At 48.8% G+C, this 21,626-nt stretch overlaps 1 protein-coding gene across 1 annotated transcript in view; it reads left to right on the top strand.

The window, feature by feature from the left end:
• Positions 1-21,626, top strand: part of LOC146783971 (retinol dehydrogenase 12-like) — a 94,389-nt gene that overhangs the window by 58,198 nt on the left and 14,565 nt on the right. The window contains exon 3 of the mRNA XM_085633514.1: positions 1,620-1,922. Coding sequence (XP_085489640.1) covers positions 1,620-1,922 — 303 coding nt within the window. The remainder of the gene's footprint in view (positions 1-1,619; positions 1,923-21,626) is intronic.

Below are 21,626 nucleotides of genomic sequence, written 5' to 3'. Positions count from 1 at the left end.
GGACACCAATGACTTCCACTGAAGAGTTTTGGGACTTCCCTGTGGGCTTCAAGGGCATTGCACATAATCACCTGCAAAGGAGACCCGCTGATGTAGGTTTTCTTTTTTCGTCACACTGCAGTGTTATTCACCCTCGTTGTATGAAGGATTGGGGGGGGGTCGTTCCTCAAGGGAAAATTGATAACAGAAACACTTTTGAAAGACATTCTACATCAACTTTGTTTAATTTAATCAGGATTAATCATTGAAATGGGACAAACTACAGCCTTCCTTACACATCAGGAAAGAACTCTCCTTAGAAACAGATCACTTGGAGAAGGTTGGGTCTTCTTTCTCTAATCCTTGTGTGCTTAAGAATTTAGAATAAACAGTACTTAGAATGCAGTTTAAAATATGTTTTTGTGCTATTCAATAACTCGTTTCCCGCAAGGGTTCTTCCAGTTCTCTGGGGTTGATGGCACTCCGAAAAGGTGTTGCATCTATCTAATTTCACTGTGTTCGAACTTCACTGTCCCAAGAATTTGTCTCCAAGCACCCAGCAAGGGTTCTAATATTTTGTTCCTGCTCCTCCTGAGCAGTCTGTCCCTGGTGCTTACACCTGTAGTCTAAAGGGAGCAGGTATCTTCCTAGAACGCTCCATGGGAACTCTTTCAATGCTTTTCTTTTCTCTACCCAGACAAGTCATGTGCCTCAAGATGAAGCACAAGGCACACTCTTACCAGGAGACTGGTTTGGTCGCCTCACAGCTCCTTGACCATGAATCTCAAAACACAAGCATCACAGAGCAGGATCTCGGAGTCTCTGTCGCCAACAGAATTCTCAACAGAACACACAGCTTCTTGGGCGGAGCCGCATTTATAGTGGTGCCTCACCCATAGAAGTTGATGCACAAAGTAACCTGGGGCATGTAGTCTGGTGTCTCCCCAGACAGACGAATCCATGACCATAGAGGGTCTTGCAATGGACGAAAAGTGCACTGCAGCTGGAGCTGCTGGTTGAGATCAATGCAATCTTCCTTCTGATGTATGTCCACTAATTAGTTTCTGCTGTTGCTTCCCACCATCAGCATACTGCTACTCTTATTAGCACAACGTGTTCTTTGTCCCTCTTTCATTATGGCAATTTTTACATTTTGTTTTCCTAATATTTAAATCTGAAAAATCACGTAATTCATTATTGCATTTGGCTGCTTGTACAGCAGGTTGGAAAGGAGGCTTTCACACCCTGTTTTATCTTTTCAGTTGATAATGTTCCTGCCAACTGGTCCAGACCCGGAAGTACTGACACATATTTGTGTTTTTACATTCAACCGTGTTACTTATATGTATTGTCTTCATATTCCCTGTATTTTTCTTGGACAAATCTGATTCTGTTCATTACCTGTTGGCAACAAAAAAAAAATCAATTTCTGAAGTGTCTATTGTACATTAGCACAACGATATATTTCACAATATTGATTACCAAGGAACCCACCAGAGAGGTAGGTTTCAGTCAATTCAATTTGGTAGGCACCAACATCTAAACCATTAACTGACTGATGACATGTGCTGATTGCAATTATAGTTTTGTCACCATCCAAGTAAATATCTCCAATGTAATGTGGCTTTTCATCCTTCTAGGTGTGCCTGCTCTCCTTGACTGGACAGACGATGGCTTCAGCATGTGTTTTGGAGTTAACCACCTTGGCCCCTTTCTGCTCACTCACCTCCTTATGGGCCTTCTTAAAAGCTCTGCACCAAGCCGCATTGTAACCATCACCTCAGATGTTTACAAGTATCAAAAACTGGACTTCCAAGACTTGAACTACAACATTGTACCCATTTTCACTTACTGCCGCAGCAAACTTGCTAGCATATACTTCACTCAAGAACTCTCTCGACAGATGGAAGGAAAGGGTGTAACAGCATATGCAGTTCATCCAGGTTTGTTAAATTATTTTTAGTACAAAAGACTATGGTATGATGTATTTCCTATTGAAGCCATCCTTTCTTTATTATTTTGTATCAAAATTATCTTCCTAAAGTAGGATTTGAATCTGAGCACATCAATGTTTGTCTGATAAGGAATTGTAGCACTATTATGAGCCTTCCTCTGCAGGTTTTGTAATCTAATTACTCAAAAAGATTGCATTAATCTAGTGTACACTGCTGTGGTGTCTGGTGTCATTTTAAAGCAGTTCTGCCTTGTAGGCTGGTTTTAAAATAAAACTGTGCCCAAATTCGACTTTGAATTAAAAGTACTTCAAAAGTCCAAAACGACCTTTTTATTAGATATAAGGCACCCCTAAGGTCTGCCCTAGGTTCCCCAAATGTAGGGTGCCTTGTTATAAAAAGCAGGAACATTATAAAATATGTTTTATATGCCCTGGTAAGGGAAAAACCGCCAAAGTCGTTTTCCCCCCATTGTAAATGTAAATCCAGTATTTGTAAAGCATAAACAATTACCCGAAGGCATTAAGGTGCTGGGGGCCGTCGGAAAGATTAAGCGAGCTATTGCCCAGAGTTACATGGAGCTAGGCTGACCTGCCGCCGGCGCCGGAGATTGATCCGTGAGCCACGTGTTCTGGCGTCAGTCGCTCTGGCCGCTGTGACACACCTCTTCCGAAACTGATCTTCAAAGGTAGAAGCACAGATGTCACAGAACCTAGTCCAGCCCCCACCTCCTTGATCCCCAGCCAGATGGTAGCCCCTCTAATTAGATTATGAGAAGGGTTGGAAGGGTAGTGTAAGGAAAAGTTAGCCACACCTGTGGGTTTGGTTGGTCAGACCTGAACTCCAAGGAGAGATTTTCTTCATTTTGATTTTTAAAGTGCATACTGGGATAAAGATATGCCACACTTCCCAGGAAGTTGTTATGGCAGATTGTGGCAACTTAAACCCCATTGGTGGGGGTGACCCCCCTCCCCCCCTTTTTCCAGCCCAGAATGGGGATTGAATATGGGAGAGCTGCAAGAGCACCTCAGATCCCTGCCTGAAACATCTGAAGAAGGACTACCCCGCTGGGCCCTTGGACTGCACAACAGAGGACTGCACTCAAAAGGACTGCACCTGCTGCACTTTAAAGGCTCCACTCAAGAAGGAATTTGTCTGCCTTCAAAGATAAGGGGTGGACTAACTAAGCAGCAACATGTAGAAACGTGCCTGAAGAAGCCAGCTGCAACATCCACTAAGAGGACAACTCCAGCTGTCCAGCTTCACCTGGATTTTCCTGGACTGACCAGGTGCATTCCGGGAGTTGCAGTCTCAGGCCCTGAGAGGCAAACCAGAGCTTCTGAACCCTTGGATGGTGCTGTGGATCCTTCCTGGCCCTCACAGAACCTTTCAGAAGAAGATCTGAAAGTTTAAGAACTTTTTGCCAACTTTTGTGAAAATGCTCCAGAAGAAGACTGGCATCGACGACGAGAGTCAAGCGGGCAATGTCGATCTGCGACTCTGCTTGACCGTGCAGGTTTGCCCAGCTGAAAGCTCCAGAGCTACTTGCTGTCAAAGACCTCCAGGACTCACTGAGGCATCATTCTGCAGCAGGCCGGCGTCATCGAAATCGGGACCCAAGGACACGATCGCTCGACTAAAGGAGAAAAAGCTCCAAAAACGATTAAGTAAGAAGGTAAAAACTTGACCAGGCCCAACCACTCATCATATCAAACATGTTGGTCGGCCTGAAACTTTGACTTTTTCCCAGTCCAGCACAACCAGATAGCCACAGTTGTCACTTTACACTTTTAGGCACTAGCAAGCATATATTTTTTTATTTAAACTTAGAAAATTCATATCTCCAGTTCCCTAGATTGAAATTTTTGTCATTTTAGTGTCATTGTAAACATAAAAATATTCTATATTGTTATGAATTGGTGTTGTTTTACTTGTTATTGTGTCTTTTACTTATTTACTGTTTTGCTGATATTAAATGCTTTGCACACCCATCTTATTATTTAAACCTGACTGCTCATCAGCCAAGCTGCCAAGGTGTGAGCAAGGATTAATTTATTGTGACTTGACTGGACCTTATTTGTGATTGTGAAGTTATTACTAGCTGTAGGTATCTACCTGTTTGTTAGAAATGGGCGTCTCTAGTTGGCACAGGTATACACTTGTGACAAGCAGGGACTCTCAATTCTAAGTCAGGATAAGGGGATCACCCTTTCAAATAACCCCTGCTCACCCTTTAGGTAGTGTGGCGCAAGCAGTCAAGACTATTCTCAGGGCGCTATAGGTTAAGCATTTGTGAACACATACAGTAATGCAATGACACACCACAAATGGACACCAGTCAAGGTTATATCAAAAATAGTTCTCTTTATATAAGGCTTAGCACAAGACCAGAATAACGTTTAGAAATGACCACAGTATTATTTCAAAGTTCAATGTTCTTGCAAAAAGGCTTAAAATGCAAAAATAGGCTTCTTTTACTCAATTCTACTTCTCTTCAGGCTTTGTACGGTTCGTACCTAGGTGTACGACTCGTCCGCGTTAACAACAAAGAGTACGAGTCAAACAATCGGTGCGGACTCCGGGGTCCGGGACGTGCACACGGCGGTGCGAACTGAACAAAGTATCTTTAGTTCGTGGGGTCCGCGACGGACAGTGCGGGACAAGTTGATGGGTCCGGGTCGTAGTTCGGCAGCGTACTCGGTCTGGTCCGGTCGCGGCGTCGGGACGCGGCGTTGGTACGGGACCGTCCGGGGTACGGGCGGATGAGCCGGATCAGCTTGCAGAGTCTGTGGCGTCGGCGTTCGGGCCGTACCTTCGGCGCGGATAAGCGGCGACACTTCTCGGTGCCGTACAGCGTACGGGGATGATCAGCGTACTGCGGCTTTTCGGCTCGGAGTACGGCACGGGCAGTATGTTAGCAGCGTACGGACCGTACCTGCGGGACAGCGAAGCTTGAGTCCGGCGTACAGGGTTCGGCAGCCAGGGATGTACGTCTCGAATCGGCGGGGAAGGTTAGGTGCAATGCAGCCGGGAGGGATACGGTGCGTAGTAACACTTTTGGTTCAGCGTAGACACACGGTGCCGGGCGGCAAAGACACGGCTTCGCGGCGGATGTAGTACGAGGCGTACTGGGGCCAAATCCAGCGGGAAACAAGCAAGAATTGTCCAGGCAACTCAGTTTTTGAAGGCAGATGAGTCCAATGGTCCTGGGACTTAGTTAAGGGGGCAAGCTCTCTTCCAAGCCCTTGGAAATAGATGAAAAACAAAGTACAAAGTCTCTTTCAGTCTTTTCCTCTCCTTTCTCTGCAAGGCACCAACTGCAGGCCAATCCCCCAGGTCAGGGAAAGTTACTCCTCCTTCAGCTTCTTCCAGGTCCTTCTAGTCAGGCAGAGTTCCTTCGTGGTTCAATCAGGATAGGATTTCTTAGGAGCAGGGCTCCTACATTTATACTCCGTTTCTTTTGTCTTTACAGGCCAGGGGGGCCTTTGCATAATCCTAGTCCAGTTCTTTTCAGTGAGGAGCACTTTGTTGTTGAGACTCTGGCTTCTTCTTTCAGCAGGCAGGGCAGAGACATCAGACGCTCCCCAGGGGGTGGAGCCAGCATTGTGGAGGCAGAGCACTGTCCTATTCAGAGTCAAGGTGCACTCCTCCCACCCATCCTGGTGTAATCTTTCTATTCACCACCTGGCAGCCCCAGCCTGTCTCCTGGAACTTCCCAGCCCTGTCACTCAAGCTACACACTAAGAAGATAGCCCTCCCCTCCAGAGGCGGATTGAAATGGTTAAGCAAGCAAATGCTAACTTTCTAAAAGTAGCATTTGCAAACACAGGATATTAAAAAAAACTTTACTAAAAGATGTATTTTATTATTCTGAGTTCAGGCATACTAAACACGAATTTCTACCATGCTTCCTGAGCCTGCTAGGATTATAGAGTGTTATAATCTAGCAGCCCATTCTGGCCTATGGAGAGCAGGTAGCCTTCAATAGTGAAAAACGAAAATGGCTGTAATTCACTATTAGGGCATGCCACACACCTCAGGGCATGTCCTACCTTATCCTTACAATGCACCCTGCCCTAGGGCCTACCATAGGGGTGACTAATATGAAGGTAAGGGAAGGTTTAGGGACTGGCAAGTGGGGACACTGGCCCAGTCAGCATAACAGTACCAGACTGCATGCAGGTTCTGCAATGGCAGACCTTAGACACATTTTACCCCGCTGCTTCTGTGGGTGGCACAAGCAGTGCTGCAAGCCCACTAGCAGCATTTGGATATACAAGCCCTTGGCACCCCTGGTGCACTCTACTAGGGACTGATAGTAAACCAAATAAGCCAAACATGGAAGTCAATTCACACAATACATTTTACCATAGGGAGCACTTGCACTGTGGCACTGGATGGCAGTGGCACCGTGCCCTGAGCAGCTAACACCAGCACAAAAATACATTGAGGCACAAACAAAAATGGAAGGGTGACCCACGCCAACGGTGCCAGGTCTAACACGTGTCCCCTCCAGCTGAAATGTGGGGAGAACTACCCTACCCCAGGGAGTTCTCATCACTAAGGCGGAAAAATCTGGAAAGACCATCAGCGTTGGCGTGGTCTGTACCGGGGCGATGTTCCACCGTGAAATCCATCCCCTGTAGGGAAATGGACCACCTCAACAACTTAGGATTCTCACCCCTCATCTGCATCAACCATCTGGTGGTCTGTTTGAACCCGGAAGAGAGACTCAAACAAGTAGGGTCTTAGCTTCTTCAATGCCCAGACCACCGCAAATGCTTCTCGCTCAATCGCACTCCACTTTTGTTCCCGTGGAAGTAACCTTCTACTAATAAAGGCTATGGGTTGGTCAAAGCCCTCCTCAGTGATCTGTGAGAGAACAGCCCCTACACCATGCTCTGATGCATCTGTCTGCACAAGGAACTCTTTGGAGAAGTCAGGAGCCAAGAGCACGGGCGCCGTGCACATGGCAGTTTTCAAGGTGTCAAAGGCCTTCTGACAGGTGTCAGTCCATATCACTTTTCTGGGCAGCTTTTTCGAAGTCAGCTCTGTCAAGGGGGCAACGATGCTGCCATACCCCTTGACAAACCTCCTGTAGTACCCGGTGAGTCCTAAAAAGGCCCTCAGCTCCGTCTGGGTCCTTGGGGGCTCCCAAGCCAGGATGGTTTCTATCTTGGGTTGTAGGGGCGCCACCTGGCCGCTCCCTACTTGGTGTCCCAAGTACACCACGGAACCCTGCCCCATCTGACACTTGCTTGCCTTGATCGTGAGGCCTGCCTTGCGCAGTGCCATCAACACTTCCCAGAGATGTCGCAGGTGTTCTTCCCATGTGCCACTGAACACTGCGATGTCATCCAGGTATGCTGCGCTGAACTCGGACAGCCCAGCCAACACCTGGTTGACCAACCTCTGGAAGCTGGCAGGGGCATTCTTCATCCCAAACGGCATAACCCGGAACTGGAAATGCCCATCTGGTGTGGAGAATGCGGACCTCTCTTTGGCCCCATCAGTCAAGGCGATCTGCCAGTACCCAGACGTTAGATCAAACGTGCTGAGGTACCGTGCAGCCCCTAACCGATCGATGAGCTCATCAGCTCTGGGGATGGGGTGCGCGTCAGTCTTCGTGACCGAATTGAGTCCTCTGTAGTCCACACAGAACTGGAGTTCGGGTGTGGCACCCGGCGAGGCAGCCTTTGGGACCAAGACCACTGGGCTGGCCCAAGGACTGCTGGAGGACTCAACCACCCCAAGAGCAAGCATTTTGAGACCTCCTCTTTGATGCAGGCTCTGACCCTGTCAGTTACCCTGTAAGCCTTGTGCTTCACAGGTAAGCTGTCTCCTGTATCCACATCATGGACGCACCAATCTGTGATACCAGGAACCAGGGAGAACAGGTCAGGAAACTGCCCCAGCAAGTGGCAGTCATCCTGTTGCTCGGGGGTCAGGGTGGGTGAGAGGTTAACTCCGTCCACTGACCCGTCTCGCTCTGAGGCTACCAGGAGGTCAGGAAGAGGCTCAGACTCCTCCTCCATCCCATCATCTGTGGCCAAGAGCATGCCCACTTCGGACCTCTCCAAGTGGGGCTTCAACCGATTGACATGTAGGACCCAGAGGGGGTTCCTAGGAGACTTCAAGTCCACCAAGTAGGTGACAGAACTCTTGCGCTCGACAATCTCAAAGGGTCCTGTCCACTTGTCCTGGAGTGCACAAGGCTCCACAGGGGCCAGGACCCATACCTTTTGGCCAGGTTGAAGCTCAACCAGAGTGGCATTCTGGTCGTACCACCGCTTCATCTCCTCCTGGCTGGCTTCCAGGTTTGCCTCAGCAAGTTGCCTGAAATGCCTAGTCTGGTTCCGGAAAGCCAGCATGTAACTGTATACATTCTGGGGAGGTTTCCTGGGAGATTGCTCCCAGCCTTCCTTGACCAGACTAAGAGGTACTCGTACTGGGTGGCCATACAAAAGCTCAAAGGGACTGAACCCCAGAGACTTTTGTGGCACCTCACGGTACGCAAAGAGAAGGCATGGTAAGAGGACGTCCCACTTACGCCTCATGGGTTCCTCAAGACCCATAATCATGCCTTTTAGGGTTCGGTTGAAGCGCTCAACCAACCCGTTTCCTTGGGGATGGTAAGGGATGGTGAACTTGTAGGTTACACCACACTCTTGCCAAAGGGATTTCATATATTTCGATATGAAATTGGTCCCCCTGCCAGACACCACCTCTAGAGGGAATCCTACTCGTGAGAAAATTCCCATCAGTGCTCGTCCCACCACGGGGGCCGTCACTGTCCTCAGAGGGATGGCTTCAGGGTACCGGGTGGCATGGTCCACCAAGACCAGGATAAACCTGTTGCCCATGGCTGTCTTGGGGTCCAGTGGCCCCACAATGTCAATCCCCACTCGCTGGAATGGGGTACTGACCACAGGCAAAGGTTGGAGTGGAGCTCGCAGCTTCCTTCCACTCTTACCACTTGCCTGGCAAGTCTGGCATGTCCTGCAGTGAGTGTCAGAACTCCTGCGCATTTGAGGCCAATAAAAGTGGGTGACAAGCCTTTCAAAGGTCTTGTCCTGCCCCAAATGCCCTGCTAACGTAACGTTGTGAGCCAGCCCCAGTAGGAAGGCTCTGAACTTCTGGGGTACCACCAGCGCACGGGCTGACCCAGGTTCAGCAACCTTAGGCTCGGAGTACAGGAGGTCGTTCTCCCAGTAGATCAAGTGAGTACCGGACTGATCACCATTGGCCTGGGCTGCAGCCTGCTGCCGCATATCCACTAGAGAGGGGAACTCCTTCTGCTCCCTGCAGAATTCCTCCCTGGTGGGGCCTCCTTCTTGCTGCCAATGGGTCAGCTCAGGCAGGTCCCCCAGTTCGGCTATCTGTTCCCCGGTAGGCTCCAGGGCATCCCCCTCAAGGTCTGCTTCCTCCTGGGCCGTGGGAACTTCAGGAGCAGGATTCCCGTGCCTCCTGTGCCCTCTCCCTAAAGCCGGTTCCTGGGCCTCTCCCTCAGGCTCCAGGGTCCCTTCAACACCCCTACTGGCTACCATCGACCGGGTGGTCACGCACGCCCAATCAGGTAAACCCACCATCCTCAGGTGAGTTGTCTTCTCCACCTTTTCCCAAGGGGAGCTCTCCAAATTGTTACCTAGGAGACAATCAACAGGCATGGCCTCTCTCACAGCCACTTGCAGAGTACCAGAGACCCCCCCCCCACTCAAAGGGAACCTGAGCCATTGGACACTGACTCTGTGTTGTCGGCGTTGACAACACGGCAGAATGCGTGTGGGACAACCTGCTCTTGAGACACCAGGTGTTGCTTGACAGCAGTCACACTGGCTCCTGTATCTCTAAGAGCCCCCACCCTTCGGCCATTTATGGTCACCCACTGCCCATACTTTTGAGTATTGGGGGGCAGTTGGGCCTCAGCGACCATCTCACTGTCTCCTAATAAGACTAGGGTCATCTGTACGGGATCCCCCGCCCCTTGGACATCTACCTCCCTCCCAAAGGCTACACTATTCACCTGCTTGGGGGGTGGAGCACCAGAGGGTGCTGGTTTACCATACATGGGGCACTTGGGATCCATGGAATAGTGCCCCAGGTTGTTACACTTGTAACATCTGGGGGGCCCTCTTTGAACAGGGTTACCTGTCGGGCCCCAGTCTGCTTCGGGGGTGGGGGTGGCTGAGAACCTTTCCCTTGGTTCCCTTGGGAATTACTTTGGGGCCCTCTGTAGAACTCCCTCTGTTTACCCTTGTCCCCCCCCCCACTCATCTGCTGGGGACCCTGAACACCTTTGGCGGGGCATCCCATGGGACCCTTGTGGACCCTGGTGCTGATCCAGCGGTCCGCCTCCTCAGCAAGCTTCCTAGGGTTAGTCAGCTTGCTATCGATCAGGTGCTGGCGTAGCTCAGGAAAACAATTATCAGACAAGTGCTCCCATGCAATTAAATCAAACAGCCCTTGGTAATCATTCACTTTGCTACCCTTCACCCAACCATCTAGCGCTCTGGAAAAAAAAGTCACATATTCTACATAAGTGGTACCAGGTTTCTTGGTGCAATCCCTAAATCTCTGCCTGTACAACTCAGGAGTTAACCCATACCTTGTCATCAGAGCTTCCTTCATGTGTGGATAGGATGTGTGGACATCAGAGGGGAGATCTAGCAATGTGTCCCGCCCCTCACTCACGAACCTTCCCCACAACCCCGCTCCACAATCTCTCTCAGGGACCCGGTGGGAGGACATGGCTACTTCATAGGCCCTGAACCACTGCCCAATGTCATCCTGCTTATAATACTCTTTCACCACATCTTTAGGAATATGCACCCTTGACTCTGTTGAATTGCTGCCACCAGAGGGAGAGCGGTCTAAACTCTTGGCTTTGAGATCCAACTCCCTCATTTTTACCTCATGCTCCATAGCCAGCCTTTGTCTTTCCATTTCCATTTGAAGTTTTGCCATCTCCACTTCATGTGCTCGTGCAGCACTCCTGTCGGCCATCTCCTCTGGCGACAGGCCTCTGCTAGGCTCAGAAACACCTTCTGGGGGTATCACCTCTCGTGCATTCTCTGGGAACTTTGATTCGTACCAGGCCCTCAGCGCCTTTACGTACTGATCCTTGGTTGTCAATCCGCTTTGTTTAATTCTGTACTTGGAGAGATATCCTTTCAAGACTTCATTTGTGCACTTCCTCAGTGCCTCCTGTTCCCAATCTATGTCATCAACTCCAGAGAATATAGAGGACGCTCCGCCTCCACTGACTGAGCTAGGCATGGTTTCTTAAAGTGGAGATTCTTCAGCAAAACAAAAACCAATACTGTGTGGTTGCGTTATTGGTCTGAACTCACTACGTGGCAATCACTGTACATGAATCACAAATGCAAATTCAAATCCTCACCGCTGACCACCAATGTTAGAAATGGGCGTCTCTAGTTGGCACAGGTATACACTTGTGACAAGCAGGGACTCTCAATTCTAAGTCAGGATAAGGGGATCACCCTTTCAAATAACCCCTGCTCACCCTTTAGGTAGTGTGGCGCAAGCAGTCGAGACTATTCTCAGGGCGCTATAGGTTAAGCATTTGTGAACACATACAGTAATGCAATGGCACACCACAAATGGACACTGTTGGAAACCGGGCAACCAGGTTAGCAGTCACCAGGTTCCCAGCACAGTGGTAGCTTGGCTCGAGCGGTTGGGGTTCAGGCACCGTGTTAAGCGTACGTCACACCCTCACAATAACCATGCGTTCATCCGTTCCAAAAACGACACTACACCGTAAAAATAATGCAAGTCAAGTTGAAAATATATATGTCTTTATCTTATTTTCTCTTAGTTGCAGGTTTCATTACATAAATACAATACAATAAGATTTTCCCTTACAAGAGCAGGACAAATAAATAATGCTACTTTGGAATTTCAAGAAATAGGTTCAGGACCTCATTAAGCATAGAATAAATAGTTGTGCAATAAATACAGATGGCAAATAAATACAGTCAGACAATAAATATAGTGCAGGATAAATTAGTGGATGACAATAAATAAAGCACCTCCAATAAATAAGGTAAAACAATCAATGACAGTTACAGTTCAAAACATTTTCATGAGGTCACTTGGTCTTACTTTGCCCATACACAACTTAAGGACACCTGGATGGCATGGGGGTGTCCCACCTAGATTGGTCAAGGCTGGGACCTAAGCTGAGGCAGAACAAGGGCAACCTAAAGATCTGGCCCTCCAAACTACACAGCCCCTCACAGATGTCACTGCACCAGTCTTAGTTCACCCCTGGCACTCCCAGGCTGGTTCTAACACCCCTCTAGCCCCTAGAATGGTCTTTTAGGGCTCCACGGGGCCTTAAACACCCCCTCTACCACTTACTGCCCTTTTCACGATGATCGGCTCCGCTCGGCACCGTGTCGACGCCGTGAGGCGGCTCCGGATCGATGTCGCTGGGCGGTCTCGACTCGATGTCGCTGGGCGGCCTCGGCTCGATGTCGCTGGGCGGACTCGACTCGATGTCGCTGGGAGGTCTCGGCTCGATGTCGCTGGGCGGCCTCGGCTCGATGTCGCTGGACGGCCTCGTCTCGATGTCACCTTCCGGCGTCGCAGGGACTCGGACTCCCCACTTCCTGGTGTCTCCTGAGTGCGATCTCCACTCCCGACCTCCGGCGCGCTTCACCTCAGTTTCCGGCGACTCCGGTGGGCGGACTTCACTCCCCCGTCGACGCCTCACCTCGACCTCAGGTGACTCCCGACTCGACCTCCGGCGCCTCTTCACGACCTCCGTCGGCGCCCTCACCTCGACCTCGGGTGAATCTCCACTCGACCTCCGGCGCCTCTCCACGACCTCCGTCGGCGCCCTCACTCGACCTCTGGCGGCTCCGGGTACGACGTCTGCTTACTGTCAGCGCCGCTTCTCTACCTCAGGCCCCAGGTCTCCAGGCTTCTCGACGTCAGGACTCCAGGAGGACACTGCTGAACAGGTCAGGAACTTGCTGTTCTTCTTCTTTAAGGCCTGGTCCAAATATTCAGTTCTCTAAGATGGTTCTTCTGGTCTTGATCCCACACAGGGCTCTAGGCTGGGCTTGGTCAGTAGAGACTAGCATCAAGGGTGGGTTTCTGGACCCCACTCCAAGCACTGGTTTCCACCTCTGCTGCCTTACTCCGACCTCCTTCTAACTCTGTCCTCTCTCTTCTCCAGTCAGTTGCCAACTGCCACTCTGAGATGGCCTCCCAACATTCTAAACTGCCTCCCACTGTCACAGGGTTCTAGAATGTTACAGAAGGTTCTAGAAACCTCCAGTGGGTTCTGGTGATGTCACAGGTGACAATGGGTGGCCACCATTTTGTGTCTCAGGCCCTCAGACAGAAGTTCCAGGGGTAGGGAAAATGGCTCCCTGACCCTGCATCAACACTAAAAAGTCTGGTGGTTCCCAAAAAGGAAAAATTATAATAGGGTTTGAGGCAGAAGGGGGACAAAATAAATAATGATGAGGAGGGACCACCCAAAGGGCTGACAGGTCTAACAGACACCAGTCAAGGTTATATCAAAAATTGTTCTCTTTATATAAGGCTTAGCACAAGACCAGAATAACGTTTAGAAATGACCACAGTATTATTTCAAAGTTCAATGTTCTTGCAAAAAGGCTTAAAATGCAAAAATAGGCTTCTTTTACTCAATTCTCTTCAGGCTTTGTACGGTTCGTACCTAGGTGTACGACTCGTCCGCATTAAAAACAAAGAAAGTACGAGTCAAACAATCGGTGCGGACTCCGGGGTCCGGGACGTGCACACGGCAGTGCGAACTGAACAAAGTATCTTTAGTTCGTGGGGTCCGCGACGGACAGTGCGGGACAAGTTGATGGGTCCGGGTCGTAGTTCGGCAGCGTACTCGGTCTGGTCCGGTCGCGGCGTTGGGACGCGGCGTTGGTACGGGACCGTCAGGGGTACGGGCGGATGAGCCGGATCAGCTTGCAGAGTCCGTGGCGTCGGCGTTCGGGTCGTACCTTCGGTGCGGATAAGCAGCGACACTTCTCGGCGCCGTACAGCGTACGGGGATGATCAGCGTACTGCGGCTTTTTGGCTCGGAGTACGGCACGGGCAGTACGTTAGCAACGTACGGACCGTACCTGCGGGACAGCGAAGCTTGAGTCCGGCGTACAGGGTTCGGCAGCCAGGGATGTACGTCTTGAATCGGCGGGGAAGGTTAGGTGCAATACAGCCGGGAGGGATACGGTGCGTACTAACGCTTTTGGTTCAGCGTAGACACACGGTGCCGGGCGGCAAAGACACGGCTTCGCGGCGGATAGTAGTACGAGGCGTACTGGGGCCAAATCCAGCGGGAAACAAGCAAGAATTGTCCAGGCAACTCAGTTTTTGAAGGCAGATGAGTCCAATGGTCCTGGGACTCAGTTCAGGGGGCAAGCTCTCTTCCAAGCCCTTGGAGATAGATGAAAAACAAAGTGCAAAGTCTCTTTCAGTCTTTTCCTCTCCTTTCTCAGCAAGGCACCAACTGCAGGCCAATCCCCCAGGTCAGGGAAAGTTACTCCTCCTTCAGCTTCTTCCAGGTCCTTCTAGTCAGGCAGAGTTCCTTCGTGGTTCAATCAGGATCTGATTTCTTAGGAGCAGGGCTCCTACATTTATACTCAGTTTCTTTTGTCTTTACAGGCCAGGGGAGCCTTTGCATAATCCCAGTCCAGTTCTTTTCAGTGAGGAGCACTTTGTTGTTGAGACTCTGGCTTCTTCTTTCAGCAGGCAGGGCATAGACATCAGACGCTCCCCAGGGGGTGGAGCCAGCATTGTGGAGGCAGAGCACTGTCCTATTCAGAGTCAAGGTGCACTCCTTCCACCCATCCTGGTGTAATCTTTCTATTCACCACCTGGCAGCCCCAGCCTGTCTCCTGGAACTTCCCAGCCCAGTCACTCAAGCTACACACAAAGAAGATAGCCCTCCCCTCCAGAGGCGGACTGAAATGGTTAAGCAAACAAATGCTAACTTTCTAAAAGTAGCATTTGCAAACACAGGATATTAAAATAAACTTTACTAAAAGATGTATTTTATTATTCTGAGTTCAGGCATACTAAACACGAATTTCTACCATGCTTCCTGAGCCTGCTAGGATTATAGAGTGTTATAATCTAGCAGCCCATTCTGGCCTATGGAGAGCAGGTAGCCTTCAATAGTGAAAAACGAAAATGGCTGTAATTCACTATTAGGGCATGCCACACACCTCAGGGCATGTCCTACCTTATCCTTACAATGCACCCTGCCCTAGGGCCTACCATAAGGGTGACTAATATGAAGGTAAGGAAAGGTTTAGGGACTGGCAAGTGGGGACACTGGCCCAGTCAGCATAACAGTACCAGACTGCATGCAGGTTCTGCAATGGCAGACCTTAGACACATTTTACCCCGCTGCTTCTGTGGGTGGCACAAGCAGTGCTGCAAGCCCACTAGCAGCATTTGGATATACAAGCCCTTGGCACCCCTGGTGCACTCTACTAGGGACTGATAGTAAACCAAATAAGCCAAACATGGAAGTCAATTCACACAATACATTTTACCATAGGGAGCACTTGCACTGTGGCACTGGCACCGTGCCCTGAGCAGCTAACACCAGCACAAAAATACATTGAGGCACAAACAAAAATGGAAGGGTGACCCACGCCAACGGTGCCAGGTCTAACACTGTTCCTACTAATAAACTACTTTCCAACACTGATTAAATACATTTCAACGCCACGGATCGAGTACACGACGGGAACAACTCTACCCACCGATTGCAGAAGCCCTGATTATCGTAATATATTCCACTGCATTCAGACCAGAGATACTCAGATATCTGAAGACTTGTAGGAAACAACACTCCTTACAACTAAAAAGGACAATAGAGATGATAATGATGCCCCGATGATGTCTTGTTTTTATATAAACAGACAAAACACGTGTTGGCATGGAATTCTTGTAACGGACTGATTAATGTGAATAAGAAAGCCTGGATGTTCGAATAAAGGACATTGGACATTACAATCCAAATATAGAAGACTATTCTTTGACTCATTGAGTGCTCAGAGAGTTTTTGAAATATTGAGTTTTCTTTTCCAAATTGAGGAAGATTTGGTGGCTCTCCCTCCTCCTCAGCACCAACCAAAGTGAATCGACATTGAAATACTTAGAACTTTACTTTGTACCAGTACTGAGTGTGCGCCGATTTCCCCAGCCACTACCATATCTGTACTGATTAACTACATTTTCAGCTGGTTCAATGCCCGTTGGCAAACGAGTTGGAGATTTGAGAGCAGTTATGATTTGGGAGGTCTCCAGTGAAACCTGACCCACCATGGATGGCAGTACTTGCTTTAAAAAGTGATACATTTGCCTTAGACCGACCTTACAGCAGATATGAATTAAGTAATAATAACTGTATTCTTGGGTTTTAAATCCTGGTGCAGAACCATAGACTCAAGATACCAGTAATAATAGTGTTGTTGATATGGACTTAGTACTTGTGTTGGAGCTGCACTTGCAACGTGAAAACATTTATTTGATATCTGACAAATTTTATGTTTGAGTAATCTACATGAAATGTTGCCAAGTTATGTGTAAATATATAATGGAAGGCTTAAGATGTGGGTTGTCCCATAAGTGTGTTTTCCATTCATAATCCCCTAGCTGGTATTGTTCCCTGCCACTGCATCAGCCTCTGGATTAATTACTCCAACCTCAAAAAGTAGATAAAGCATATGCCAATAGGGCACCTTTGCTCAGTGTGGTGCATAAAGGTACAATACCATCCTATGAATGCGGAAAACAATAGTGCTATCTTAACTGTTTGTATCCAGTATGAGAACCGAAATTTGAATTAAAAATCGGTCCCAGGATGCTTGTTTTAGATCCAGGGAGGACCTGGCTTGGCATTTCGGGTGGACTGTTTCCATGAGGAGCTGGGTCAAGACTGATTTGCATATGGCTGGGTCCAAACTGGTATGGCATGACGAGCAAGAAAGCAATAGATTCAACCCAAGTCTGTGACTGGGGGTGAATGTTTAATTTGTTCAGCATTCCATCCATCTTATGTTCTTTTTGTCCCCTTGTGGATAAGGCAACAAAAGACTTGCATTTCCTATCCACTGTTTATTTCATGTTCATGCATTCTAAAATTTTTGGTGAAAATCAATTTTTGTCCTCTGTGTGGGTTGTTTTTGCTTTGTTCTCAGGCCAGTAGTAAGCCACTTTGCTAGTAGGATATATTGTAATGAGAGTGATAGATTGAGAGGCAATTTTAAATCTGAAATTAGATTTCCAAGAGCGCTTAACAGTGTGTTATATTCTTGGGCAACCAAAATCTTTAATAAATGAAATTAGTCTAAAATGTAATGGCTCCAAGACAAAAATTGCATTTCTATGAGTGCTCCACTACATTAAGATAATCGACTACATTTCCTTCTACAGCATTTTTGATATACATTGTCCCAATCGAACCAAACATCCATGCCCTTTGCACATTCTGGGACACCAGCCCTAACCTAAAGTCCCAAATTGGATCAGTTATCAAGTTCCCATTTACTAACTAAAACTACTCGCATAAATATCACCATTCCTTGCCTCGAAGCACCACTCCTACCTAGGGAATCTCTTTTCAACTTCCATCTAGACTACAGCAGCTTCCTTGACAGTGATTTACCATTCTACTAAATCAGACTCCAGTCAGCCCAAAATGATATAGTACTCTTTATCATGGGTCTAGGCAAGACCCAAAACATCACACAGCATTTCAAACCCTTCACCTGCTGAAGGAGAAAAAGCGGGCACCTCAACAATACTTGTGCTCACCTTTAACTGCTTTAAAGGCTCAGTGCCAACATACCTACAAAGCAAACAATCTTTGACAAAACCAATAGGTCTCGCCTGTGCAAGAGCTATTGGCTTTGCCAATGTGTTTTAGCCATGTTGTACACCAGCGTAGCTGCTGTTCAGCACAACTAAAAGTTAGTGGCACAGAGGAGAGTGGCGTGAAGTGTTGTAGAGTGTGGAATGGTGACGAGTGGAGAAGAGTGTTGTAAAGTAGAGTGGTAAAGTGTGTTGTGTATTGGACTGGCATAGTGTAGAGTCACATAGTGGCATACACTGGATTGATATAGAGTAGAGTGGACTGGTGTAGAGTGTATTGGCGTAGAGTATTGCAGAGTATAATGGCATAGAGTGCAGTGGCATTGATTTCAGCAGCATACAATGCAGCGTTGTAGACTGCTGTGGTGGATCAGTAGCTGGTGCCCTCTTGCGCCGACCACGCCGCTGCTCGCAGTTCCTGCAAGCACCAGCAAACTTTTTAAAGCATATCTTTTAATTCAATTGCTAATTTGCATGCATTCATTTAAAGAAGCCTACCTGCACTTTGACCTGCTTTACGCCCACCTTCCTAAAAGCTGTCTCCCGGTCCACCGCAGCTGTGTGCTGATTGTGTGGAGGAGGCATTGGTCACACTTCCAGTTTGGGCAGTGTCAGCGCGCTAGTTGCCGCCGTCATAAGACCGATGCTGCGACGGACACGCAGCTGATCAGTAGCTGGTGCCCTCTCGCGCCGTCCACGCCGCTGCTCGCAGTTCCTGCAAGCACCAGCAAACTTTTTAAAGCATTTTAAAGCATTTCTTTTAATTCAATTTCTAATATGCACGCATTCATTTAAACTTTGACCTGCTTTACACCCACCTTCCTAAAAGCCGTCTCCTGGTCCACCGCAGCTGTGTGCTGATTGTGTGGAGGAGTCATTGGCTACACTTCCGGTTTGGGCAGGGTCAGCGCGCTAGTTGCCGCCTCACTCATGGTCATAAGACCGATGCTGCGACTGACGCGCAGCTGTTGCGCCGCTGGCTCGCCAAAGGCGCGCCTAAGGCAAGCCCGTCTGCTCCCGACCGGGCCTAAGGGCCAGGAACCCTGGTCAAAAAGTGGTCTATTCCAGGGAAGAACTTATGAAACTAAAATACACACCACACACGCTGGCCCTCCCGGACGCACTAGTAGGAAATCTCCATTTACATAAGCTACTAGTGGACACCGGAGACCTACCGAGAAGTGCTGTGCTGGGTGATAGGGCCATAGACCCGGGGTTGGAGGTACCCTTTTGCCTAAAGACCACTCTTCTGAACAACCGGTCTCTCCAAAAGCACAATCTAGAGATTTTTACATTACTTCTGGAAAAGGAGACTGACCTCCTCACATTGACGGAGACCTGGTTAGAGGAAATCTCTGGCCCTGACATAGTGGCCTCCCTCCCCCCAGACTATGAAATTTTAACGTACAATCGGCAGGTTAGCAAAAGAGGGGGCGGAGTTGCAGTTTGCAGCCGCAGGTCGCTTACCACTGAGAAAATAGTTGATGAGAGCCTGGATGGGGCAGAGGTACTGGGGATTGAGATCAGGCTCAAATCATCCTGCCTGATAGTGGTTGTGGTATACCGCCCCCCCAGCCAACCCCACTATTTAATGATATGTTCCACGAAGTGATTAGTGATCTATGCTCTAGATACCAGCAGATCCTAGTACTAGGGGATTTTAACTATCATTGGGATCTACTACCCAGGGATCATGTATCTAGTAGGTTTGGAGAGACCATGACTATGCTGGGGATACAGCAAATTGTGGAGTCCCCCACCCACGAGAAGGGTCATACCCTAGACCTTATCTGGACCACGTCCTCAGCCAAGATACATACTGATTGCAAACCCTGTAGCTGGTCAGATCACTATCTGATCAGCCTTCAACTCCCAGTGGATAGCCGCGCTATACACCGTCCCCCAATCTGGAGGGCGGCACAGAATTGGCTAAGATAGAGGACGTCAAGCTGAGGGAAGCACTAAACGAGACACTACACGCAGGATTACAGACCGGGGATCCAGACCTGGCGTACGAAAACCTCACTTCCGGGCTAAGGGCAGCCTTCGATTTGGTGGCCCCTATGCAAAGGGAAAGGGTAACAAACCGTATGAAGGGTGCCCCCTGGTACACGCAAGAACTCAGAGGGGAAAAACAGGCTCTTCGTCAATGCGAGAGGCACTGGCGGAAATCATACAACCTAGAATCCCAGGAAAAGTATAAAGCATCACTAGCTCTCTACAAAAAATTAATCATTAGATCTAAATCGCTGTACTATGAAGGGAGGATTAGGGAGGCTACACATATTCAGAGAGAAACCTTCAACATATTCCAGGAATTGAGTCGCACAAAAGAACAAAGGACGGTCGCTAATCAAGCGGACTGGGAAAAGGTACAGGATTTATTCCCAGCTAATGCTAAAAACATCATCACTGAAATAGGCAATACCTGCATTACCCCCGTCCCCTATCAGTGTTGGACTCACTAGAGTTCCTAGATACTTCTCTATCAACCTTCCCGGCACTCAATTCAAATGGCCTAGCCCATATTGTGGCCAAAGTAAAATCCAGGTCTCCAGAAGATCCCTGCCCACCTCTGGTGTTTAAAAGGGTCGTTTTGGCAGTAGAGTCAGAAGTACTGTCCCTAATAAATCTCTCTTTAACCATAGGGAAGGTACCTACAAAATTTAAAGAAGCTACGGTGATCCCATTGACGAAAAAAGCTGGAGCAGACCTGAACAATTAGAAAACTTCCGACCAATCTCCCAGCTACCTTTCTTGGCCAAAGTTCTTGAGCAACATGTGCTCAAAACTCTCTTGACCTTCTTGGAAGAACATCAGCTGCTACACACACAACAAGCAGGATTCAGGACCCACAACAGCACTGAGTTGGTGATGCTCTCAGTGCTGGATGAATTGAGGCTAGCAGCTGACAAGAGGATTCCCTCGGCACTGATCTTATTAGATCTCTCAGCCGCGTCTGACACGGTGGACCATGCACAGCTGCTGGCCCGTGTCGGACGGCTGGGAGTTACCGGGACGGTACTTCAGTGGATTACCTCCTTCCTGAAAAATCGGTCTTAAAAAGTCCAACTAGGGGAATGCAGGTCCATGCAGGGTGTCCTACGTTGGGGGTTCCCACAGGGCTACGCGCTGTCCCCCTTGCTATTCTATATCTACCTCCAGCCACTGGTTGAAGCACTGGCAAAACTAGACTGCCAGGTGTTTAACTACGCTGATGACACTCGGCTAATTGTCCGAGTTAATAACTGTCTCCAAGCACAGCTCAACGTCCAGAACATCCTCCGACCATTAACTGGATGACCTCTAATTCACTGAAGGTAAACCCGGATAAGACAGAGGTGCTGGCTCTAACTACAGAGGCCTCACTCTGGTCAAACCTTTTCTGGCCCCAAGAGCTCAGAACCCCCCCCCCCCCCCCCCCCCCCCCCGCACACACCCCCGACACCAGTACAAGTTGTAAAGAGCCTTGGCATCAGACTAGACACCAAACTAACTTTAAACAATCAGGTGTCAGCTGTAGTGGGGAGCTGCACAGGTCTGATGCAGCAACTCAGCAAGCTCTGTACCCTGCTGTCATTCTCTACCATGCGCACCGTCGTGACGGCCCTAATACTGTCACGATTGGACTACGGCAACGCAGTATACGCAGGGCTCCCTGACAAACTCCTGGGGGAACTCCAGGTGGTTTTAAATGATGCAGCAAGGCTGATCTTTAAATTACCAAGAAAAGCAGATGCTACCCCCCTGCTGAAACGGTTACACTGGCTCCCTATCAAGCAGAGGGTCAGGTTCAAGGGT

This window comes from Triturus cristatus, chromosome 11 (genome assembly GCF_964204655.1).
Source record: "Triturus cristatus chromosome 11, aTriCri1.1, whole genome shotgun sequence".
NCBI lineage: Eukaryota > Metazoa > Chordata > Amphibia > Caudata > Salamandridae > Triturus > Triturus cristatus.
This window is presented reverse-complemented; position numbering and strand designations above follow the sequence as displayed.